The sequence below is a fragment of the Bos mutus genome, chromosome 3, assembly GCF_027580195.1.
Source record: "Bos mutus isolate GX-2022 chromosome 3, NWIPB_WYAK_1.1, whole genome shotgun sequence".
NCBI lineage: Eukaryota > Metazoa > Chordata > Mammalia > Artiodactyla > Bovidae > Bos > Bos mutus.
The window spans coordinates 92,375,100-92,401,603 of NC_091619.1; the positions used below are offsets into that span (position 1 = coordinate 92,375,100).

Consider the following 26,504-nt stretch of genomic DNA (forward strand, 5'->3'; position numbering starts at 1 on the left):
CTGTCTTACATATAGGGTCATCATTACCATCTTTCTAAATTCGTATATGCATTAGTATACTATACTGGTGCTTTTCTTTCTGACGTACTTCGCTCTGTATAATAGGCTCCAGTTTCATCCACCTCATTAGAACTGATTCAAATGCATTCTTTATAATAGCTGACTAATATTCCATTGATTTAGGTCATACCTGAATGGTCTAGTGGTTTTCCCTACTTTCTTCAATTTAAGTCTGAATTTGGTAATAAGGAGTTCATGATCTGAGCCACAGTCAGCTCCCGGTCTTGTTTTTTGTTGACTGTATAGAGCTCCATCTTTGGCTGCAAAGAATATAATCAGTCTGATTCCGGCGTTGACCATCTGGTGATGTCCATGTGTAGTCTTCTCTTGTGTTGTTGGAAGAGGGTGTTGGCTATGACCAGTGCATTTTCTTGGCAAAACTCTATTAGTCTTTGCCCTGCTTCATTCCATATTCCAAGGCCAAATTTGCCTGTTACTCCAGGTGTTTCTTAACTTCCTACTTTTGCATTCCAGTCCCCTATAATGAAAAGGACATCTTTTTTGGGTGTTAGTTCTAAAAGGTCTTGTAGGTCTTCATAGAACTGTTCAACTTCAGCTTCTTCAGCATTACTGGTTGGGGCATAGAATTGGATTACTATGATATTGAATGGTTTGCCTTGGAAACGAACAGAGATCATTCTGTCGTTTTGCATCCAAGTACTGCATTTCAGACTCTTTTGTTATCCATGATGGCTACTCCATTTCTTCTGAGGGATTCCTGCCTGCAGTAGTAGATATAATGGTCATCTGAGTTAAATTCACCCATTCCAGTCCATTTGAGTTCGCTGATTCCTAGAATGTCAGCATTCACTCTTGCCATCTCTTGTTTGACCACTTCCAATTTGCCTTGATTCATGGACCTGACATTCCAGGTTCCTGTGCAATATTGCTCTTTACAGCATCAGACCTTGATTCTATCACCAGTCACATCCACAGCTGGGTATTGTTTTTGCTTTGGCTCCATCCCTTCATTCTTTCTGGAGTTATTTCTCCACTGATCTCCAGTAGCATATTGGGCCCCTACTGACCTGGGGAGTTCCTCTTTCAGTATCCTATCATTTTGCCTTTTCATACTGTTCATGGGGTTCTCAAGGCAAGAATACTGAAGTGGTTTGCCATTCCCTTCTCCAGTGGACCACATTCTGTCAGATCCCTCCACCATGACCTGCTTGTCTTGAGTTGCCCCACAGGCGTGGCTTAGTTTCATTGATTTAGACGAGGCTGTGGTCCTAGTGTGATTAGATTGACTAGTTTCCTGTGAGTATGGTTTCAGTGTGTCTGCCCTCTGATGCCCTCTTGCAACACCTACCATCTTATTTGGGTTTCTCTTACCTTGGGCGTGGGGTATCTCTTCATGGCTGCTCCAGCAAAGTGTAGCAGCTGCTCCTTACCTTCAACGAGGGGTATCTCCTCACCGTCGCCCTTCCTGACCTTCAAAGTGGGATAGCTTATGATTATACAGTGGAAGTGAGAAATAGATTTAAGGGCCTAGATATGATAGATAGAGTGCCTGATGAACTATGGAATGAGGTTCGTGACATTGTACAGGAGACAGGGACCAAGACCATCCCCATGGAAAAGAAATGCAAAAAAGCAAAATGGCTGTCTGGGGAGGCCTTACAAATAGCTGTGAAAAGAAGAGAAGCGAAACGCAAAGGAGAAAAGGAAGGATATAAGCATCTGAATGCAGAGTTCCAAAGAATAGCAAGAAGAGATAAGAAAGCCTTCCTCAGTGATCAATGCAAAGAAATAGAGGAAAACAACAGAATGGGAAAGACTAGAGATCTCTTCAAGAAAATAGGAGATACCAAGGGAACATTTCATGCAAAGATGGGCTCGATAAAGGACAGAAATGGTATGGACCTAACAGAAGCAGAAGATATTAAGAAGAGGTGGCAAGATGGACAGAAGAACTGTACAAAAAAGATCTTCACGACCCAGGTAATCACAATGATGTGATCACTGACCTAGAGCCAGGCATCCTGGAATGTGAAGTCAAGTGGGCCTTAGGAAGCATCACTACAAACAAAGCTAGTGGAGGTGATGGCATTCCAGTTGAGCTATTTCAAATCCTGAAAGATGATGCTGTGAAAGTGCTGCACTCAATATGCCAGCAAATTTGGAAACCTCAGCAGTGGCCACAGGACTGGAAAAGGTCAGTTTTCATTCCAATCCCAAAGAAAGGCAGTGTGCCAGAGAATGCTCAAACTACCGCACAATTGCACTCATCTCACACTCTAGTAAAGTAATGCTCAAAATTCTCCAGGCCAGACTTCATCAGTACGTGAACCGTGAACTTCCTGATGTTCAAGCTGGTTTTAGAAAAGGCAGAGGAACCAGAGATCAAATTGCCAACATCCGCTGGATCATGGAAAAAGCAAGAGAGTTCCAGACAAACATCTATTTCTGCTTTACTGACTATGCCAAAGCCTTTGACTGTGTGGATCACAATAAACTGTGGAAAATTCTGAAAGAGATGGAAATACCAGACCACCTGACCTGCCTCTTGAGAAATCTGTATGCAGGTCAGGAAGCAACAGTTAGAACTGGACATGAAACAACAGACTGGTTCCAAATAGGAAAAGGAGTATGTCAAGGCTGTATATTGTCACCCTGCTTATTTAACTTCTATGCAGAGTACATCATGAGAAATGCTAGGCTAGATGAAGCACAAGCTGGAATCAAGACTGCCGGGAGAAATCTCAATAACCTCAGATATGCAGATGACACCACCCTTATGGCAGAAAGTGAAGAGGAACTAAAAAGCTTCTTGATGAAAGTGAAAGAGGAGAGTGAAAAAGTTGCCTTAAAGCTCAGCATTCAGAAAACGAAGATCATGGCATCTGGTCCCATCACTTCATGGGAAATAGATGCAGAAACAGTGGAGACAGTGTCAGACTTTATTTTTTGGGGCTCCAAAATCACTACAGATGGTGACTGCAGCCATGAAATTAAAAGATGCTTACTCCTTGGAAGGAAAGTTATGTCCAACCTAGATAGCATATTCAAAAGCAGAGACATTACTTTGCCAACAAAGGTCTGTTTAGTCAAGGCTATGGTTTTTCCTGTGGTCACGTATGGATGTGAGAGTTGGACTGTGAAGAAAGCTGAACGCCGAAGAATTGATGCTTTTGAACTGTGGTGTTGGAGAAGGCTCTTGAGAGTCCCTTGGACTGCAAGGAGATCCAACCAGTCCATTCTGAAGGAGATCAGCCCTGGATTTCTTTGGAAGGACTGATGCTAAAGCTGAAACCCCAGTACTTTGGCCACCTCATGCACAGAGTTGACTCATTGGAAAAGACTCTGATGTTGGGAGGGATTGGGGGCAGGAGGAGAAGGGGACGACAGAGGATGAGATGGCTGGATGGCATCACTGACTCCATGGACGTGAGTCTGAGTGAACTCCGGGAGTTGGTGATGGACAGGGAGGCCTGGCGTGCTGCGATTCATGGGGTAGCAAAGAGTCGGACACGACTGAGTGACTGAACTGAACTGAATATTCCATTGTGTAAATGTACCACAGCTTTCTTATCCATTTGTCTGCCAATGGGCATCTAAGTTGCTTTCATGTCCTGGCTATTGTAAACAGTGCTGCAATGAACGTTGGCGTACATGTGTCTCTTTCAGTTCTCGGTTCCTCCATGTGTATACCCAGGAGTGGGATTGCTGGGTTGTATGGCAGTTCTGTTTCCAGTTTTTTAAGGAATCTCTACAGTGTTGTCCATAGTGGCTGTACTAGTTTGCGTTCCCACCAGCAGTGTAAGAGGGTTCCTTTTTCTCTGCACCGTCTCCAGCATTTATTGTTTATAGACTTGGATAGCAGCCATTCTGACAGGTGTGAGATGGTACCTCATTGTGGTTTTGATTTGCATTTCTCTGATAATGAGTGATGTTGATCATCTTTTCATGTGTTTGTTAGCCATCTGTATGTCTTCTTTGGAGAAATGTCCATTTAGTTCTTTGGCCCACTTTTTGACTGGGTCACTTATTTTTCTGGCATTGAGCTGCTTGTATATTTTTGAGATTAATTCTTTGTCAGTTGCTTCATTTGCTATTATTATTATTCTCCCATTCTGAAGGCTGTGTTTTCATTTTGCTTATAGTTTCCTTCGTTGTGCAAAAGCTTTTAAGTTTAATTAGGTCCCATTTGTTTATTTTTGCTTTATTTCCATTACTCTGGGAGGGTGGGTCATGGAGGATCCTGCTATGATTTACATCAGAGAGTGTTTTTCCTATGTTTTCCTCTAGGAGTTTTATAGTTTCTGGTCTTACATTTAGATCTTTAATCCATTTTGAGTTTATTTTTGTGTATGGTGTTAGAGTGTCCTGCTGTTGCTGCTAAGTCGCTTCAGTTGTGTCCGACCCTGTGCGACCCCATAGACGGCAGCCTACCAGGCTCCTCCGTCCTTGGGATTCTCCAGGCAAGAACACCACGGAGTGTGTTGCCATTTCCTTCTCCAATGCATGAAGGTGAAAAGTGAAAGTGAAGTCGTTCAGTCGTGTCCGATTCTTAGTGACTTCATGGACTGCAGCCTACCAGGCTTCTCTGTCCATGGGATTTTCCAGGCAAGAGTACTGGAGTGGGGTGCCATTGCCTTCTCCAGGAAAGTGTCCTAGTTTCATTCTTTTACAAGCAGCTGACCAGTTTTCCCAGCACCACTTGTTAAAGAGATGGTCTTTTCTCCATTGTATAGTCTTGCCTCCTTTGTCAAAGATAAGGTGTCTGTAGGTGTGTGGATTTATCTCTGGGCTTTGTATTTTGTTCCATTGATCTATGTTTCTGTCTTTGTGCCAGTACCATACTGTCTTGATGACTGTGACTTTGTAGTATAGCCTGAAGTCAGGCAGGTTGATTCCTTCAGTTCCATTCTTCTTTCTCAAGATTGCTTTGGCTTTTTGAGGTTTTTTTGTATTTCCATACAAATTGTGAAATTATTTGTTCTAGTTCTCTGAAAAATACCATTGGTAGCTTGATAGGGATTGCGTTGAATCTATAGATTGCTTTGGGTAGTATACTCATTTTCACTGTATTGATTCTTCTGATCCATGAACGTGGTATATTTCTTCATCTATTTGTGTCATCTTATTCCTTTCACCATTGTTTTATAGTTTTCTATGTATAGATCTTTTGTTTCTTTAGGTAGATTTATTCCTAAGTATTTTATTCTTTTCGTTGCAATGGTGAATGGAATTGTTTCCTTAATTTCTCTTTCTGTTTTCTTATTGTTAGTGTATAGGAATGCAAGGGATTTCTATGTATTAATTTTACATCCTGCAACTTTACTATATTCATTGATTAGCTCTGGTAGTTTTCTGGTGGAGTCTTTAGGATTTTCTGTGTAGAAGATCATGTCATCTGCAAACAATGAGAGTTTTACTTCTTCTTTTCCAATCTGGATTCCTTTTATTTCTTTTTCTGCTCTGATTGCTGTGGCTAAAACTTCCAAAACTATGTTGAATAATAGTGGTAAGAGTGGCACCCTTGTCTTATTCCTGTCTTTAGCAGAAATGCTTTCAATTTTTCACCATTGAGGATAATGTTTGCTGTGGGTTAATCATATATGGCTTTTATTATGTTGAGGTATGTTCCTTCTATTCCTGCTTTCTGGAGGGTTTTTGTCATAAATGGATGTTGAATTTTGTCAAAGGCTTTCTCTACATCTATTGAGATAATCATGCGGTTTTTATCTTTAAATTTGTTGATGTGGGGTATCACATTGATTGATTTGCGAATATTGGAGAATCGTTGCATCCCTGGGATAAAGCCCACTTGGTCATGATGTATGATCTTTTTAATATGTTGTTGGATTCTTTTTACTAGAATTTTGTTAAGGATTTTTGCATCTATGTTCATCAGTGATATTGGCCTATAGTTTTCTTTTTTTGTGGCATCTTTGTCTGGTTTTGGTATTAGGGTGATGGTGGCCTCATAGAATGAGTTTGGCAGTTTACCTTCCTTTGCAATTTTCTGGAAGAGTTTGAGTAGGATAGGTGTTAACTCTTCTCTAAATTTTTGGTAGAATTCAGCTGTGAAGCCATCTGGTCCTGGGCTTTTGTTTGTTGGAAGACTTCTAATTACAGTTTCAATTTCTGTGCTTGTGATGGGTCTGTTAAGATTTTCTATTTCTTCCTGGTTCAGTTTTGGAAAGTTATACTTTTCTAAGAAGTTGTCTGTTTCTTCCAAGTTGTCCATTTTTTTTGGCATATAGTTGCTGATAGTAGTCTCTTAGGATCCTTTGTATTTCTGTGTTGTCTGTTGTGATTTCTCCATTTTCATTTCTAATTTTGTTGATTTGATTCTTCTCCCTTTTTTTCTTCATGAGTCTGGCTAATGGTTTGTCTCTTTTATTTATCTTCTCAAAAAACCAGCTTTTACCTTTGTTGATTTTGGCTATGGTCTCCTTTGTTTCTTTTGTATTTATTTCTGCCCTAATTTTTATGATTTCTTTCCTTCTAGTAACACTGGGATGCTTCATTTCTTCTTTTTCTAGTTGCTTTAGGTGCAGAGTTAGGTTATTTACTTGATTTCTCTCCTGTTTCTTGAGGTAGGCTTGTATTGCTATGAACCTTCCCCTTAGCACTGCTTTTACTGAATCCCATAGGTTTTGGGTTGTTGTGTTTTCATTTACATTTGTTTCTATGCATGGTTTGATTTCTTCTGTGATTTGGTTATTCAGAAGTGTGTTGTTTAGCATTCATATGTTTATATTTTTAATAGTTTTTTCCTGTAGTTGACATCTAATCTTACTGCATTGTTATCAGAAAAGATGCTTGAGATGATTTCAGTTTTTTTGAATTTACCAAGGCTAGATTTATGGCCTGGGTGGTGATCTGTCCTGGAGAAGTTCTGTGTACACTTGAGAAAAAGGTGAAATTCATTGTTTTAGGGTGAGATGTCCTACAGATATCAATTAGATCTAACCGGTCCATTGTATATCTACCCATAGGTGTGAGTGGGGTATTAAAGTCTCCCACTATTATTGTGTTATTGTTAATTTCCCCTTTCATACTTGTTAGCATTTGCCTTACATATTGTGGTGCTCCTTTGTTGGGTGCATATATTTTTATCACTGTTATATCTTCTTCTTGGATTGATCCTTTGATCATTATGTAGTGTCCTCCTTTGTCTCTTTTCACAGCCTTTATTTCAAAGTCTGTTTTATCTGATATGAGTATTTCTACTCCTGCTTTCTTTTGGTCTCCATTTGTGTGAAATATCTTTTTCCAGCCCTTCACTTTCAGTCTGTATGTGTCCATAGGTTTGAGGTGGGTCTCTTGTAGACAGCATATATAGGGGTCTTGTTTTTATATCCATTCAACCAGTCTTTGTCTTTTGTTTGGGGCATTCAACCTATTTACATTTAAGGTAGTTATTGATAAGTATGATCCCATTGCCATTTACTTTGTTGTTTTGGGTTAGAGTTTATACACCTTTTTTGTGTTTCCTGTCTAGAGAACATCCTTTAGCATTTGTTGAAGAGCTGGTTTGGTGGTGCTGAATTCTCTGAGCTTTTGCTTGTCTGTACAGCTTTTGATTTCTCCTTCATATTTGAATGAGATCCTTGCTGGATCCAGTAATCTGGGTTGTAGGTTTTTCTCTTTCATCACTTAAGTATGTCCTGCCGTTCCCTTCTGGCCTGAAGAGTTTCTATTGCAAGATCAGCTGTTATCCTTATGGGAATCCCCTTGTGAGTTATTTATTGTTTTTCCCTTGCTGCTTTTAATGTTTGTTCTTTGTGTTTGATCTTTGTTAATTTGATTAATATGTGTCTTGGGGTGTTTCACCTTGGGTTTATCCTGTTTGGGACTTTCTGGGTTTCTTGGATTTGGGTGGCTATCTCCTTCCCCATTTTAGGAAAGTTTTCAACTCTTATCTCCTCAAGTATTTTCTCATGCCCTTTCTTTTTGTCTTCTTCTTCTGGGACTCCTATGATTTGAATGTTGGGGCATTTAACATTGTCCCAGAGGTTTCTGAGGTTGTCCTCACTTCTTTTAATTCTTTTTTCTTTTTTTCTCTCTGCTTCATTTATTTCCACCACTCTATCTTCCACCTCACTTATCCTATCTTCTGCCTCAGTTATTCTACTGTTGGTTCCCTCCAGAGTGCTTTTGATTTCAGTTATTGCATTATTCATTATTGATTGACTCTTTTTTATTTCTTCTAGGTCCTTGTTAAACTTTTCTTGCATCTTCTCAATCCTTGTCTCCAGACTATTTATCTGTAACTCCATTTTGGTTTCAAGATTTTTGATCATTTTTACTGTCATTATTCTGAATTCTTTTTCAGGTAGACTCCCTATCTCCTCCTCTTTTGTTTGGTTTGGTGGGCTTTTATCATGTTCCTTTACCTGCTGAATATTTCTCTGCCTTTTCATCTTGTTTAGGTTGCTGTGTTTGAGGTGGCCTTTCCGAATTCTGGTAGTTTGTGGTTCCTCTTTATTGTGGAGGTTCCTCCCTGTGGGTGGGGTTGGATGAGTGGCTTGTCAAGGTTTCCTGGTTAGGGAAGCTTCCATCAGTGTTCTGATGGGTGGAGCTGGATCTTTTCTCTCTGGAGTGCAATGAAGTATCCGGTAGTGAGTCCAGGATCCCAGGAAGACTTGGTTAGCAACTGGGAGTCTGCTTGCAGTTTGGTAGAGGATGCCATCCCTGGGGCCGAGTTTTCCCTTTGCCTTATGGCTCTGGCCGTTGCATGCCTGCCTCCCTGCCTCTGGCAGGGGATGGGCCAGTGTGTTGCATGGCTATCTCTCCTTTGGTATTGGCTCAGTCCTTTGTTCTGTGAGCAGCCCAGCAGTACCTTAGGTTAGACCTTTTTGTGGAAGTTCTCTCTCTCTTTCCTCTTTTTTTTTCCCTCTCTCTGGCTATCCCCTGGTTTGGGTTGCTATCTCACGTTAGCTCCCTCACATTGCCCTTATGGCATTCAGGCCCAGTCCTTACCCTAAGCACTGCAGCCCGCACCTCCCTGTTCAGCCCCCACTTGCTGGTGGCAGACGCAAGCATCTGGGCTACTGGGAGCTGCAGTTTAGCGCGTAATCTGTGAGTTTTATTTATTTTTTCCTCCCGGTTATGTTGCCCTCTGAGATTCCAAAACTCCCCACAGACCTGCCAATGAGAGGGTTTCCTGGTGTTTGGAAACTTCTTCTCTTTTATGACTCCCTCCTGGGATGGGTCTCCGTCCCTAACTCTTTTGTCTCTCTTTTTATCTTTTATATTTTGTCTTACCTCCTTTCGAAGACAATTGGCTGCCTTTCTGGGTGCCTGGTGTCCTCTGCCAGCATTTAGAAGTTGTTTTGTGGTATTTGCTCAGTGTTCAAATGATCTTTTGATAAATTTGTAGGGGAGAAAGTGGTCTCCTTGTCCTGTTCCTCTGCCATCTTAGGGACTGCCCTCATTAGTTCAGTTTTAAATTGAGATAATATACTAGTTAATTTTACCATTTATATCAAGGCTTTAATGACAAAATTTGATTTCTACCTTGATTTTGATTGATGCTTACAAATAGTTTTTAGGTTATAGTGCTGCAGTGATTAAATGATGAAGACTCTGTCTTTGGGCACTTCACAGTGCCCATTGTTAAAATTTGGGCCATTGTTAAAATTTCTCCCATGAAGATGCTGTGACCTGATTAGAGCCTTGTGTGTTGTAGGGCTCAGGATGGGGGGTTGGTGGGGTGTTAGGATAAGCTACTTAAAGTAGTTCTCTGGCTAATTTATGTTAGAATTCTGAGCACCAGATCCTTAAGCTGCCATTTTATTTGGTTGTATCTGTGGGAAACTTTTGGTTTCATTAAAAAAAAAAGAGCTAAGTATTTATAGTTTGTGGGAAATTAAGGATAGTAATGAGGAATTTCTGGTGTGAAATAATTTTACCTCTTTACAGACAGATCCAGTTGAGTATGTGGAAAACATGTGTGAAAACATGCAGCTGTACCCACTACAGGACTTTCTCACTGGAGATCAGCTTCTTTTTGAATACAAGCCAGAAGTAAGGAGGTTTCCATCTCTAAACCTTACTTTTAGAGAAAGAGGAGGGTGAGAAAGTGCAGAAAGGTACATAAGAACATGAGAATGGAGAAAATTAGGTTATGTTTAGTCAGGTTTTTGTTTGTTTTAACTGAAGAAATATCAGTAGTTTTGTGGATAATTTTTCATGATTCTTGTATATGACCATGCTTTAATATGACGAGAAAATCAAGTCCTCTCCTTAGGTACGTTCTTTCTATTTTTCAAGTGTTGAAACATTTATTAAAGTCATTTCTAAGAATTATGTGCTTTAGGTGATAAACGTACTTGCTTAGCTTGCCTTTTAATTCTTTTGGAGACTCTGTACAATTTTAATCATTTTGAGAATATATACAAGAGAAATACAAGAATCCTTGATTTCAAAATATATGACTTATGTGTAATAAATATTACACATAAATAGTTGGTCAAGGTCTTTCCTTCACTAGTCCTGGTAAATAAATCATTTCACTCCATATGGGGTAGAGGTTCTCAACCAGGGGTGATTTTGTCCCCATGGGATATTTGTCACTGCCTGGATACAAGGAAAACCATTCAGCATCACAGTAATCCCAGTCTGTGCTCCAACCACTGATGCCGAAGAAGCTGAAGTTGACCAGTTCTGTGAAAACCTACAACACTTCTAAAATTAGCACCAGAGATGTCCTTTTCATCATAGGAGATTGGAATGCAAAAGTAGGGAGTCAAGAGATACCCAGAATAACAGAAAAGTTTGTCCTTGAAGTACAAAATGAAGTAAGGCAAAGGCTAACAAAGTTTTGTCAAGAAAGCACACTGGTCATTGCAAACACCCTTTGCAACAACCCAAAGACTATTCTGCACGTGGATATCACCAGATTGGTCAGTACCAAAATCATATTGATTTATGTTCTTTGCAGCTAAAGATGGAGAAGCTGTAGTTAGTAAAAACAAGACCTGGAGCTGACTGTGGCTCAAATCATGAGCTTCTTATTGCAAAATTCGGCTTTAATTGAAGAAAGTAGGGAAAACTGCCAGGCCATTCAGGTTTGACCTAAATCAAATCCCTTATGATTATATGGTGGAGGTAACTAATAGATTCAAGGGACTAGATCTGGTAGACAGAGTGACTGAAGGAATATGGATGGAGGTTCATAACATGGTATAGGAGGCAGTGACCAAAACCATGCCAAAGAAAAAGAAAAAAAATTCAGAAAGGTAAAGTGGTTGTCTGAAAAGGCTTTACAAAGAGCTGAGGAAAGAGAAGTGAAAGACAAGGGAAAAAGGGAAAAATGCACCCAAAATGAATGCAGAGTTCTGGAGAACAACAAGGAGAGAATAAACTTTCTTAAATGAACAGTGCAAAGGAATAGAAGAAAACTATAGGATGAATAAGACTAGAGATCACTTCAAGAAAATTGGAGATACCAGTGCAACATTTCATGTAAGGATAGGCAGGATAAAGGACAGAAATATTAAGGACCTGAAAGAAGCAGAAGAGATTAAGAAGAGGTGGCAAGAATATACAGAAGAACTTTACAAAATGTGTCTTAATGACCTGGATAACCAAGATGGTGTGGTCACTCATCTAGAGTCAGACATCCTTGGAGAGTGAAGTCAAGTGGGCCTTACGAAGCATCACTACGAAAAAGCTAGTGGAGGTGATGAAATTCCAGCTGAGCTATTTCAAATCCTAAAAGATGATGCTGTGAAAGTGCTACACACAGTATACCAGCAAATTTGGAAAACTCAGCAGTGGCCACAGGACTGGAAAAGGTCAGTTTTCATTCCAGTCCCAAAGAAGGGCAATGTCAAAGAATATTCAAACTACCGTACAGTTGCTCATTTCACATGCTAGCAAAGTAATGCTCAAAATCTTTCAAGCTAGGCTTCAGCTTTACATTAACTGAGAACTTACCGATGTACATACTAGGTTTAGAAAAGGCAGAGGAATCAGAAATCAAATTGCCAACGTTCATTAGATCATGGAGAAAGCAAGGGAAGTATAGAAAAACATCTCCTTCTGCTTCATGAAGACTGTGTTAATAAAGCCTTTGTGTGGATCACAACAAACAGTAGAAAATTCTTAAAGAGATGGGAATATCAGACCACCTTACCTGTCTCCTGAGAAACCTGTATGCGGGTCAAGAAGCAACAGTTAGAACCAGACATAAAAAAAACTGACTGGTTTAAAATTGGGACATGAGTATGACTAGGCTGTATACTGTCCTTGCTTATTTAATTTCTACATCATGTGAAATGCTGGGCTGGGGGAAATCACAAGCTGAAATCAGGATTGCCAGAAGAAATATTGGCAACTTCAGATATGCAGATAATACCACTCTAATGGCAGAAAACAAAGAGGAACCAAAGATCCTCTTGATTAGGGTGAAAGAGGAGTGAAAAACCTGGCTTAAAACTCAACATTCAAAAAAATTAACATCATGGCATCCAGTCCCATCATTTCATGGCAAACAGAAGGGATAAAAGTGGAAACAGTGACAGATTTTATTTTCTTGGGCTCCAAAATCACTGCAGATGGTGATTGCAGCCATAAAATTAAAAGATGCTTGCTTCTTGGAAGGAAAACTATGACAAACCTAGACAATATATTAAAAAGCAGACATCACTTTGTCAACAAAGGTCTGTATAGTCAAAGCTATGTTTTTTCCAGTAGTCACGTGTGGATGTGAGAGTTGGACCATCAAGAAGGCTGATTGCTGAAGAATTTATGTTTTTGAATTGTGGTGCTGGAAAAGACTCTTGAAAGCCCCTTGGACATCAAGGAGATCAAACCAGTCAATCCTAAAGGAAATCAACCCTGAATATTCATTGGAAGTACTCATGCTGAAGCTGAAGCTCTAGTACTTTGGCCACCTGATATGAAGAACTGACTCATTGGAAAAGACCCTGATGCTGGGAAAGATTGAAGGCAAGAGGAGAAAGGGTTGGCAGAAGATGAGATGGTCAGGTAGCATCACAGGCTCAATGGAATGAGTTGGAGCAAAGTCCAGAAGATAGTGGAGGACAAAGAAGCCTGGTGTGCTGCAGTCCATGGGGTTGCAAGGAGTTGGACACAACTTAGTGACTGAATAACAGCAACAAAGGGTACATTTCAGTTGTCACAGCTGGAGAGTGATCTTGGCATCTAGTGGGTAGAAGCCAGAGTTATTGCTGAACATTTTACAATGCAGGAGATGGCACTCTACAACTAGAAATTATCTGGCCCAAAATGTTAATAGTGCTGAGGTGAGAGACTGTGATGATGGTAGGTATTGTAAAACTACTAATTTTAAAGAAGATAGGGAAAGGGAAAGGAGGAAGCAGTAACCACATAGTCTTGTCATTTCCCTAGGATGATTGTGCCCAGGGGTCCAAGTATTTTTTTCTGAACCACTGTTTGTTGTTTTTTTCTCAAAGACATGTTTTTAAGTAGTAGTTAGGGTTTCAAATCTAACCCATAAAAATCTTATGCTTAGTTCTTGTCATAGCTGAAGGATTATTACAGGAGGCTCTACATTGAATCATTTTACTGATTCTTGTGTTTGAAGTAGTATAATACATAATAGTTAAGAGCATAGTTTTTGAAATTATGTACAAACTTGGTTAGAACTCCACTTGTCACTTCTAGGTGTGTTGTTCTGTGCAGATTATAGAATCTTTAATCTGTGCAAATTACTTAAACTTTAACCTCTGAGGCTGAGTGCTTTCTATAAAATAGGTATGAAAAGTAAAGTGAAACTATTAATTGCTCAATCGTGTCTGACTCTTTGTGACCCCGTAGACTGTAGCCCACTTGGCTTCTCTGTCCATGGAATTCTCCAGGCAAGAATACTGGAATGAGTATCCATTCCCTTCTCCAGGGGACCTTCCCGAACCAGGGAAAATGGGTATACCTTAAGGTTATTGTTAGGATTAAATGAAATACTACCTGGCACATAGTAAAAGCTTAGTAAATGATAGCTCTTTTCACTGCTAGTCCTCTTATGTAGAATTTGAGATGAGAACTATTGGAGCATTCGGAAGAAAGATATTTGAAGCTGCTGATAGACTAATGAAGTTTTGTCAATTAGGGTGGTCATGGACTATAGACAGTTTCATGAGCATTAAGGTGCTAGGATCTTGAGGGTGTCTAACATATTGTGGCTTTGCCTTTTTAACAGAGATGTATTAGAGTGAAGTTATAATTGTTGTATATGTGTCTTCCCCCTCCACTTTCCCCCTGTCCCCAATTAGGTCATTGCTGAAGCCCTTAATCAGCTAGTTCCTCAAAAGGCAAATCTTGTTCTACTGTCTGGTGCTAATGAGGGAAAATGTGACCTCAAGGAGAAATGGTTTGGGACTCAATATAGTATGGAAGGTAAAATATTTTAAAATTGTCCTACATTTAGGTATATGATTCACCTGGGAAGTTTTATTCCTTAATAGTTTGTCTGGTAGTTCCTGTGGGGAAAATGATACATTTTTTTTTAAGATGTTTACTTTGAAATGAAAATGATTTATATTACTTTCCTGGAAATTGTTTTCTGCAATGCTTATATCTGTATTAGCTAGTGAGAAAATCCTGTTGTCTTTGGGAGCCTGGGGATATTTTTGGCTGTATTTTAGAAAAGTGCCCCCCAGACTTCAGTGTGCATATCACCTGGAGGTCTTATTAAAATATGGATTGTGATTCAGTAGCTCTAGAGTTGAGCTTGTGATTCTGTGTTTCTAACAAACTTTCTAGGTGATAACAAGGCTGATGAAACCACCCATTGAGTAGCAAGAGTTTGGAAACTCAGGTTATGTCACTTACAGTTTTCCTGAGAAAAAAGAATTGGTTAGTGAAGACCAGTTGTTGACTGGTTTGTTACTATGAGAATTCTGAACACTGCATTCTTTATTGGATCAGTTTGTCTTTTGTCTCTACAGATATTGAAAACTCTTGGGCTGAACTGTGGAAGAGTGATTTTGAATTGAATCCAGATCTTCATCTTCCAGCTGAAAACAAGTACATAGGTCAGTGAAATATCAATCATTATACATAATCCATCCATGTACTTATATTAAATAACACCTGATCTCTGGGATGAGCATTACAGTTTTCTTACTTTTCCAAATGATAAAACTGAAGCTCAAAAAAGCCAAATGACTTGTCCTGGACTGTTCAGTTGGTGATTGCAGGAAACAGGACGTAAGCATAGATCCTGGGACTTTTTCTGGTCAATGATAGCTGATGCTTTCACGTCAGTCCCTCTAGGTGTTGCCATTATCTTGTCTGATTATTCTAGAGGTTTTCAAACTACAGGTTGCCTCCCAGTGTAATGAACTGTGAAAGCATTAAAAAAAATCAGAGTGGAAAATAGCAAAATGTTTCATTAAATAAAGAAAGGGTATTATTTTCAGAAGTTTTGTTCCCGGTAGGTATATGTGTGTGTTAACCTGTCTACTAGCTTACAACAGAAAATAATTCTAACTGTGAGGAAGTCACTGGTCTAGGACAAATATAATTTACTCAGAATTTCATTTTTCCAGCAATTCTATTCCTAGGTATATACCCAAAAGAAAACAGATATTCAAACAAATGCATGTGCATGCATGTTGATAGCAGCATTATTCACGAAAGGCAAAAGGTGGAAACAACTAGTGTTCATAATGAATAAATGGATAAACAAACTATGGCATATACATACAATGATGGATTATTCTGTCATAAAAAGAAATGACGTACTGATATATATGCTTCAGTATGGATGAATCTTGAAAACATGGTAAATGAAAGAAGACAGACAAAAGGGGTTTACATGTATGATTCTTTTCACCTGAAATACCCAGAATAGGTAAATCCATAGAGACACAGAACTCAGGTTGATGGTCGCCAGTGGCAGGGGGGAATGGGTAATGGGGAGCAACTGCTTAGTGCTCCTTAGTGCTTAGGGGTTTCCTTTTGGGTTGATAAAAATGTTTTGCAGCTAGAAAGAAGTGGTAGTTGCACACCATTGTGAATATACTTAATTCCCCTGAATTGTTCACTTTAAAATGGTTTTATTTGTTAACTTTCAAAAATATGTAAATTTTGAATATGTAAATTGGTAAATGACATTCTCATTCAAGAATGCATTCATAAATTGGTCTATACAATTATTTTGACCAAAGGTCCCTCTCACAGTTAAGATTAGTCAGCTCTTGGGAAATTACAGATTTTCAGAGTTCATGTAGTTTAAGGTCAAGAGCGGAGAAGGCAGTGGCACCCTACTCCAGTACTCTTGCCTGGAAAATCCCATGGACGGAGGAGCCTGGTAAACTGCAGTCCATGGGGTTGCTAAGAGTCGGACACGACTGAGTGACTTCACTTTCACTTTTCACTTTCATGCATTGGAGAAGGAAATGGCAACCCACTCCAGTGTTCTTGCCCTGAGAATCCCAGAGACGGGGGAGCCTGGTGGGCTGCCGTCTATGGGGTCGCACAGGGTTGGACACTACTGAAGTGACTTAGGAGCAGCAGCAGCAAGGCCAAGAGGACTTTCTTTTTAGTATTGTTCTACTAATTTATTGTACTCTAACATTTGAATTTGACATGTTTTTGCCTCAAAAAAGAGTTACCTAGAGTTCTGAAACCAAGAACAGATTGATGGAAATTCTGTTGTGATAACTGAGTGATTTATTACCTTTTGCTTTTGTTAGCCACGGATTTCATGTTGAAGGCTTTTGATTGTCCAGAGACAGAATACCCTGTTAAAATTGTGAATACTCCACAAGGTTGCCTGTGGTATAAGAAAGACAACAAATTCAAAATCCCCAAAGGTAAAATGTTTACCTCCTTAAAACTAGTGAAATAAGTATAACCAAACTTTCTCCAGTTTCTCACAACCTTTTACCTCTTGTCTGTCACATCTCTTCCTTTCCTCTTTTCCTTCTACTTGAAGACCTTTTCCAGGCTTACCTGTCGGATCCATACTATGCTCCTGTGCTGTCACAGAAATTCTTATGTACACTACAGATTCCAGGGAATAAATAAGGATTCAAGCATAAAATGAAATTATTTTTTGATTTTTTTTTTCTCAGTTAAATGAAAGCAGAGCCAGGTGTTTGGCTGTCTCAGGCAGCAGGTGGTGTTTTTTGAACATTATTGTTAAAAAGAGAATCAAGAGTAAGAGTATGCTGAAAGGAATTATTCTTAGACGTGATAGATAGCCAAGTCCAGCATTACAAATGTGAAATATCCTCCATCTGTCTCCCTGTACTCTTTGTTTCTCAGCCTAAAGGAAGTGTTGTATATACAGTTAACCAGACTCTGAAGCTCTTATCTTCAACATGGTAGCCCAAACTGTGTTGCTTTTTAAATTTTGTGTTCTTGTGCATAGCATAGGAACTTACTGAAGCAACTTGGAATCAAAGGGTAGGTGCTCTTGTTTGCCATCTAGCCCATATCCGTAGCCTTGACACAACTGTACTATAGTTCTAAGGGATTCTTGAGTTCACTGGGAAGGTGTTTACTCAGTTTTTCTTGGATAGATTATGAGTTTCTAAAAATGTTCTTAACATTTATTCCGCTTCCTTGGAACAGTACTGATACAACTTTCTGTGAGCATTGGTATTTTTCCCTTAATGTTCTTGACATGTATACCTCTATATGCATTTTTCCTGACCAAGGCTATTGATAGTAAGAGTATTCATAGGCCTCTCTGCGTATCTGTCTATATATGTGATTTTCCTATAGATTAAAGTATGCCTTCTGGACACTATTTGGAATGGTAAATATACTTATTAAGGACGCTTAAGGATAAAAATGTAATGAGGATTTAAGGATTAGTGGTTTATTTCAGAATTTTTAAAACATCATCGTATTGGGGGAAAATAACAGATGTACTAAATATTTGAGGCCTCTGGCCATTAGTTTCTTATTTAGGGTCTTTTTCTTTCAGCATATATACGTTTCCATCTGATCTCACCTTTGATACAGAAGTCTGCAGCAAAGTAAGAAATTGTCCTCTTTTCTGGAAGATATATATATTTTAATTATTGAAAGACTTTTATTTCTGAATCATTGTATCATTCTCTTTGTCAGTACTTGAGCTGTGCTCCTCATGTATGTGTTTTCTATGTGCCCAAAACAAATTATCTGTGTGAATCACTAAGATGGAATTGTGGCTGCTCCGTCTCCAGCACTTATTTGTACTGGATTGAGAAAGTTCCTTAAAGATAAGCTTGGGTTAGCCTCCAGTATATAATGAGGACTAGTGTGAATCTGTTGACCTGTATTTTGAGACTGCCAAGGAGTCTGATTTTACTTCATTCTTAGCAAATTATTTACACGTTTATATAGATAGCTGTATTGTGGGAGGTCAGAGAGCCTAAAATGTACCTGAATCATAGGAGGTGCTCAGGAAATGTTACTACATTTCTTCCTTTCTTTTGCCCCTTAACCTGTAAAATCCAGCCTTAAACTGACAAATAGCACTAACATTATTAATATCCAGTCTAAAAAGTGCATTACAGGACTTCCCTGGCCATCCAGTGGTTAAGACTATGCATTTCCAATGCATCAGTCTCTGGTTCAATTCCTAGTTGGGAAACTAAGATTCCACATGCCACATGGCCAAAAAAAAAAACACAAAAAAACATGACCCTACTCTCTTCCCTCAGATTTTTAATTTGTTGGCAAGAAAACCTAGGCCACAGGGATAGCCAGAGCATTTGGGCCAGTTGCTTTTCATGTATTTTACACTTATCCCATTGTGCAACATAAATATTATCATATTCTATTTGTGCATGACATGAAAAAGATTAGGGGAGCACTGCTGAAGGTGGGAGTTCTGTAATGCCCTGGTGAACCCGAGCCCTAGTAAGCTGTATTTACCTTTGAGCTCAGTTAGTATATAGAGTTTACATTCTGGAGTAGTGAATTAACATCTTTATAAAAGTGAAGTTTCTTCCTCTAAGTTGAAGGAAATTTGTCTATTTCTTGTCAGTTAATGATGCTGTTTGCATTTTTATACTCTTAGTGTGGTCCTCTTTGATATCTTTGTCAATATCCTTACCCATAACCTTGCGGAACCAGCTTATGAAGCAGATGTGGCACAGCTGGAGTATAAGCTGGTCGCTGGAGAACATGGTTTAATTATTCGAGTGAAAGGATTCAACCATAAACTACCTGTAAGTACAGTGCTCTGATTTCTTTGCAGACAACTTTAAAATTTCCTATTTGTTTGTTGTGCCTATAGCACCAAGCATAGAGGTTTGTGCATAAGGTGCTGTATATGAAAAGAAATATGTATTAATATAGATCATTAGGTTTTTTTGACTGATGGCAGGTATTCCAACTTTGGCCACATATAAGAGCAACATATATTCTTTAATTAATTGTATTTATTGGGCTTCCCTGGTAGCTCAGCCTGCAATGCAGGAAACCCTGGTTCGATTCCTGGGTGGGACAGATTCCTTAGAGAAGGGAACAGCTACCCACTCCAATATTCTGGCCTGGAGATCATTATGGTTTTTTTGGCTGATGGCAGGTATTCTGACTTTGGCCACATATAAGAGCAACATATATTCTTCAATTAATTACATTTATTAGTGTTGTATACATTAGTAATAGCTACAGCACAGCCTGTGCTTCAGACTTGATTATACTTCTCTTTACTGTCAGTTTCTCTGCAGCCAACACTGGTATTTAGTACTTGTTTGAGTGTAATTGGGCTGCCCTTGTGGCTCAGACAGTAGAGAGTCTGCCTGCAATGTGGGAGACCTAGATTCTATTCCTGGGTTGGGGAGATCCCCTGGAGAAGGAAAACGCTACCCACTCCAGTATTCTGGCCTGGAGAATTCCATGGACAGAGGAGCCTGGTGGGCTACAGTCCATGGGGTCACAAAGAGTTGGACACGACTGAGTGACTAGCTCTTTCTTTGTTTTCTTTTTTGAGTGTAATTTCATGCCATAGTGCAAGGACAGATTTAAAACACCTGACATGTTCCCTGATACCCTGACGAAGAGTAGAACTTAGATGTCTGTGTTCTTTCTTTGTCTTCTTACAGTCTTTTCCATTGTTTCAAGTGTGTGTGTCTTGTTCCCTTCTAAGTTTATGACTCTTAAGAAACAGAGTTTATATCTTGTTAGTGATTTATCTTTTGGTAAAGAATATGTTTCAATGTCATCTGTCAGTACTTCATAAGTAAAGGAAGAAATACCAAGAACCAGGTAAAATAATGTACCCAGCAATAAATTTTATATGTTGGTTTTTTGGGTAGAACATATATTAACATTTGGGGAATTGGGTTTATCTAAGAAAAATTCTGGAGGAGAGGACCTGGAAGTAATTAGACCTGTGCTAAGAGGTGATAGCCTCCATATCTTAGCAAAAACCCTAGAGAAGAGTAGTTTTCTTCTTTATACCCTCTTACTTGTCAGTCTCCCCTGGGAACAAAAATTATTCTTAGGAGGAGACACATGGAATATTTTAGTAACCTTCAAAAGAGTAAATATAATGTAGCTTAAAATCCAAACATATTAAAGCCAAATACAGTAGTTGTCATTTGGTAGGTATGTTTTGGAATTACCTGGAGAGCTTTTTAGAAATACAAACCATAGTATTTGAGGTTCTTCATTTTATGAAGCTTCCCTACTGTAACATTAAAACTTTATATAAATACTATAAATACATATGTAAAACTAGAGATCATTTACACCTATGAAATACAGAGTCAAGCATTCTAAAAACTTGAAAGTTAAGTTCAAATATAACAAGAAGAATAATTGACCATGACCAGTGCCAGCAAAGCAAAGAGTTGGTTGTTCAGTTTTATGAAGCTGTTATAAATCATTATAACACAAGTCAGTTAAGAAACACTGTGTGAATATAGTGATAATGAACATAAATCATTATATCAAAGTCAGTTGAGAAATACTATATGAATATAGTGATTAATGCCCCCAAAATTATTTGATAAATTTGAGCTGTCATTCCTAATAAGTAGGAATAAAGGGAGGTTACTCAACCACAATAAAAATCTTAATTAAATGTACAATAACAGATGTTATACTAACTGATGAAATCCTGAACATTAAAATTAGGAACGAGTCGAGGATACCCACCATCACTTCTATTAGTCGACATTATTTTTAGAATTTCTGGCTACTGTATTAAAGTGAAAAAATAAAAACACCTGGAAGAGAAAAAGCATTTTTCTTTGCAAAATACTATTAGAATTTAAAAAATAATTTGTGATATGACTCATCATAAGACCAGTATATCAATGGCTCATTTTCCTGTAGTGTAATAACCACTTAGAAATGGATTGGGAAAAAATATGTCACTATAATATTGAGAAAAACAATCAAATATGTAAGAATAAAGAAGAAAAGTATAGAACCTATCTAAAGAAAGCCATAAATCTTTTTGAAGCATATAAAAGACTTTAAGGGAGAAGACTCCACATGTTTCTGGATAGCACAGGTTGATACAAAGTCATTATTTCCTAAATTATCTCCTCCCAGTTAAAATCAAATTTTGGGGCAGTGGAGATGCTCAATAAAATTATTTTTAAGTTTAATGGGAAGGAAAAAATGTTTTAAAATACCTCTGAAAATTATGAAAAAGAAAATTTTTATTCCTTCAGATTTTATAATTATTGAGAATTTTAGCTCCTAAAAATTCTTTGAGGGAGGGGCTTCCCTGGTAGTTCAGTGGTAAAGAATCTACCTGCCAATGCAGGAAACACCAGTTCAATCCTTGATCTGGGAAGATCCCACATGTCCCGGAGCTCGTGTGCTACAACTGTTGAGCCAGTGCTTAGAGCCCGGGAGACGCACCTGCAGAGCCCACATGCTGCAACTACTGAAGCCCGTGCAGCCTAGACTCTGCTCCACAACAAGAGAGACCACCGCAGTGAGAAGCTGATCACAATAACTAGAGAGCAGTCCCCACTCACTGCAACTATAGAAAAGCCTACATAGCAGTGAAGATCCAGCACAGCCAAAAATAAATAAATGAATTACTGGAAAAAAAAATAGCTAGGTGGTGTAGCCATGGGTTAAGGGGAAAAAAAAAAAAAAAGATTCTTTGAGTCATTAGTACTTATGTCCCACACAATGCCTATTTTATCATATTGAACCCCTGGTAGAAACCAATGGGAAACATTTTCCCCCTAAAAATCAGTGGATTTACATGTTTCTCCACTTACGGTGTTTCTTTCTTTCCTTCTTAGCTACTGTTTCAACTTATTATTGACTACTTAGCGGAGTTCAGTTCCACACCAGCTGTGTTTACAATGATAACTGAGCAATTGAAGAAGACCTACTTTAACATCCTCATCAAGCCTGAAACTCTGGCCAAGTGGGTATACATGGGATCAGCTTATATTTTGAAGGCCTAAAACTATATGCCTTCCTTGGAATTAAGTGTGGGGAGTGAGGCTGTTGTTTCAGTGCTAATTCAGATGTGATAGAATTGTGCTGTGTTTTAGGAAACTAGCCCATAGAGTTAGAGAGTTCCTAAACTCAGTGTAAGTAGTTATCGGTGAGGAGGACTGCAGACAGTCTACTATACTTAATTAGAGGCTAAAGGTTAAGAGTGTTTTTTCCTAGTTTCTAAGTAAAAAATAGTTCAAAAAGTGCTGACTTTGTTGTAGCTCAAAATTGCTTAGTGTATTGGATGTTATGATAAGTAGCTGAGTTAAATTGCCTAACAGGTCATTTATCTGACAACTGCAGCTATCCAGAATTCAGTCAGGTTGCAGAAGAGAGCAGAAACGCTTCTGGACAGTCTGTATGCCCTCTGCTAATAGGCAGTCATCTTGGGCCTTTCACCAGAGCCTGTTCTTTAATCTAGGGCCAGCGGTAGCTTATAGGGTACCTTTGTGTGAATCAGAAAAAAGTACACTCTTGAGGGTAAAAAGGCTCTGTCAGCAGGTAGAGCCTTTGTGGGAGGGGGGAAAAAGTCCCCTCTGAGCAGATATAGCCCTTTATGCACATGGCTTGCGAGCCCCTACTTGACCTGTTTGCTGGGCATCTGTAAATACCCTGCATTAGACATAGTTATAATGAGACCATAAATGGCCAAAATTCGAAAGCAGGGGAGGGAGTAGTTAAGAATCAGACATGTAATAACTGATAATCTGATCACAAAAAGTTATAAAAACTAATAACCAAATATAAATGGGAAAGGAGAGTTGTCTGGAACTATTGATATAATTAAAAATAGCCCCATATATCCTATAACTCCTGAATACTACTTTGTTAAAATGTGGTAGAGTAATAGTACTTGTTTATTGAAGATTTGGTATGTGTTAGATCTAAGAACTTTAAGTGTATTTATTTAATTCTCACCAAAACTGATAATAGTATGGCGTTTTTATTTCCCTTGTTTTACAAATGAAATTGAGCCACAAATGTTAGGTAACTTGGCCATATTTAAACAGCTTACTAAGAAAAATAAATAAATAGCTTACCGTGTGGGAGGGGGTTAGTCTGATTCTTGCCTAGAGCCAGTTATGCTGTATTGTCATTGTAGATATACATGATGGTCACTTCCAGTAATGAATAAATGCTAGTGAGATTTGAAATCAAAATAGTAATATTGGTTTGTGACTCATTTGGCAGCTTGTGTGAAGTGTTTTATTTTGCAATTGAAACATAAGTTTTACCAATGAGCTAATAATCTATGTAATAGTCTATATATGCAGTTTTAAATGCTTTTTGCTGCTTATGACATTGTTTCCCTATCTTAAGTAGTGATAGAAATTGTCACTTTAAAGAAACACATCATCTATAGAAACTGAACCCAATCCTATACCCTTACGATTCATTTCTTACAATAAGACTTTTTTTTCCCTGCTCTCTGTAGAGATGTTCGGCTTTTAATCCTGGAGTATTCCCGTTGGTCTATGATTGATAAGTATCGCGCTTTGATGGATGGCCTTTCCCTTGAGTCTCTGCTGAGCTTCGTCAGAGAATTCAAAGCCCAGCTCTTTGTTGAGGGCCTGGTACAAGGAAATGTCACAAGCACAGTGAGTGTCAGGGTTCTGTTGGTACAGGCCAGGTATGAATGCTGTTCTGCGCTCTGGAATTCTATTAGTTCTTCCCTAAAGGGGAAGCTCTGTAATTTTGGCAGGCCAGCATCGTCACAGTCTGTTTAGAAGGGAACTTGGCCCTTTCAGTGCTGGACAAGACTTTCTTATGAAAGAGACTACTGGTATTGGACCGCATTTTGAGTTAAGTGGGTTTGGTAAATACATGGTACTGGTTACATTTGTTGACAATTGTGGAAACTAGAAACAGTTTAATTTAGAGATTAAAGTGGGAGCTGGGGAGGGCTGAGGGATGTATATATATATACATCATTCACTTAGTATCAAGTGTATTCTGTTGCTCACTCTATGCCAGGCTCTGTATTAATAGATCCAGGTTTCTAAAACACAGCCTAATGGGGTAAACCGGACAACTAAGTTTGATCCCCCAGTGGAGAAAGTTTCACAGTGGACAGTAAACAGCACCAAGGGAGAACAGAAAAGGAGCCACTTCAGTTGAGAGCCACTTAGTATTCAACAAACATAATCAATATTGAATCAGTGAATGATAATCCCAGTTAATGAGTGATAAACCCAGTGAATGAATGATCAGCATTTTGGGTGACAGACTGTATCTGCTTTCTGATGCATTCCAGGGCTTCCCATGCACTTAGAACATTGGTATTAGTTGGTTTGGGGTGAAATTAATGACAGTAGAGTCTGATATAGCTATTTTCTTCTCTTTCACCTCCTAGGAATCTACAGATTTCCTGAAATATGTTGTTGAGTGAGTATTAGTTGAATTTTCTCTTTAGGAGTTATGTGTTCTTAATAGCAAGAGGACCTTGAGACCAAAATTCAGTTGTTACTAAATCTGTAATGGAGATGCTTCTTGTAGGTTTATTTGAGGTTAGTTATATAAACAAAGCAATTCAGAAGGCAGTGTAGAAGGCCTGAGTTTCAATTTTGGGGGCAGGAATAGGAGGATAAAGGCACAGCCTCGATGACCCATACTGATTGTTTTGCAGCAAGTTGAACTTCATGCCTCTGGAGCAGGAGATGCCTGTGCAGTTCCAGGTGGTGGAGCTACCCAGTGGCCACCACCTGTGCAAAGTGAGAGCTCTGAACAGGGGTGACGCCAACTCTGAAGTCACTGTATATTACCAGGTCAGTGGCCCCTTTGCACACAGCTGTCCTCATGGCTGTGTCTTTTACACACTAAAGACTGGTGGAAGGACCACAGTGTCTGGGGGAAGTGATCCTATGCTCTTCAAGGCCTGTTTGAGGTTACTCTGTGGTTTTATGCTTGGGGTCATATGTCCTCTTGAAGCAATTACATTTAAAAACTGCTCCTGTCAGTGGAGTGGATCCTTTTTCAATCACAGTGCTTTATTAATCACCCAGCCACTAGTCCAGAGGGACAGAACTGAAGTATGGCTGGAAGTCCCTACATATTCACCAGTCAGAACTCCAGGGAGCAAGAAGACATTTGTTAAAAGGACAGTTTTAAAATACGACAAAAGCAAACATAGTCAACCAACATACAATAAATAGAATGGCTTCCAGAGTCATAATGAGTATTTTCAAAGCACCTGAGAGAGAGGATTTATCACCTCTATTTTATGTATGATAAATCTGAGGTCCTTCACTTACCTGAGGTCATACCAGCTGGAGTTCAAATTTATACTTTCTGTCTTCAAATCCTATGTGTTTTCCACAGCATTCTGGAGATATGGGATGGTGCTTAAAATAAGAAAGAGCTTTGCACTGATCTCAATTGGTCCATAGACTAGCCTGTGTTTGGTCCCACTCACTTTTAGGACAGTGGGGACCTGTGTCTGTTTAGACTGATCTCAGACTTCCCAAACACTGGGGCTCTTTATCTGCTGCTTTGGTCCTGGGTTTTCTACATGAGGAAATCACTTCTCTGTCTGACCTCGTAAAGATCCCTGGCCTGGACTTTGGGCAGGGCTCCACGGCCTCACTTGTCACCTTGTCCTTTTCTTGAGTTTCTGGCGCTGAATCTTTGCCTTGTCTGTAGAGCCTATCTTCCTCTGCAAGTCCTTGACTTTAGGTTGTGTCCTTGGTGTGTTTTGGGCAGGAGCTGGCAGGTCAGGGATTACTGAACTCAATTCCATGTCCACCTGCAGTTCTGAGCTAGGGCTGGGAATACAGATCATCATGCATGATTCCAGTCTGCACACACCTCCTGTTTTGTGGGAAGGCAGGAAGTATAACAGTAGAGGGTATGGGGTGGGGCGGCGGGGGCGGGGGAGAAGAGTAGGGTAGTATCCTGAATAAATGGTCGTCAAGAAGAGCTATATTTTTAAAAAGCCCTGTAAGCCATTGGATTTTCAGTTGGTCTGATCAGCTTCTCCTCTCAGTCAGGTGCCAGGAGTCTGAAAGAATACACTCTTATGGAGCTGCTTGTGGTAAGTTGCATAAAGGAGAGTCCCTATACTCGGGAGCCCCTGGCCAACTGTG

At 39.2% G+C, this 26,504-nt stretch overlaps 1 protein-coding gene across 2 annotated transcripts in view; it reads left to right on the forward strand.

Annotated features, from left to right (window-relative positions):
* NRDC (nardilysin convertase) overlaps positions 1–26,504 on the forward strand; it is a 97,203-nt gene that overhangs the window by 66,798 nt on the left and 3,901 nt on the right. For both annotated transcript variants that reach the window (XM_005894727.2, XM_005894728.3), the window contains 11 exons: positions 9,937–10,041; positions 14,274–14,397; positions 14,949–15,035; positions 16,701–16,820; positions 17,942–17,993; positions 19,022–19,172; positions 22,221–22,348; positions 23,858–24,020; positions 24,776–24,807; positions 25,049–25,187; positions 26,405–26,452. In XM_005894727.2, the coding sequence (XP_005894789.1) occupies positions 9,937–10,041; positions 14,274–14,397; positions 14,949–15,035; positions 16,701–16,820; positions 17,942–17,993; positions 19,022–19,172; positions 22,221–22,348; positions 23,858–24,020; positions 24,776–24,807; positions 25,049–25,187; positions 26,405–26,452 (1,149 nt within the window). The remainder of the gene's footprint in view (positions 1–9,936; positions 10,042–14,273; positions 14,398–14,948; positions 15,036–16,700; positions 16,821–17,941; positions 17,994–19,021; positions 19,173–22,220; positions 22,349–23,857; positions 24,021–24,775; positions 24,808–25,048; positions 25,188–26,404; positions 26,453–26,504) is intronic.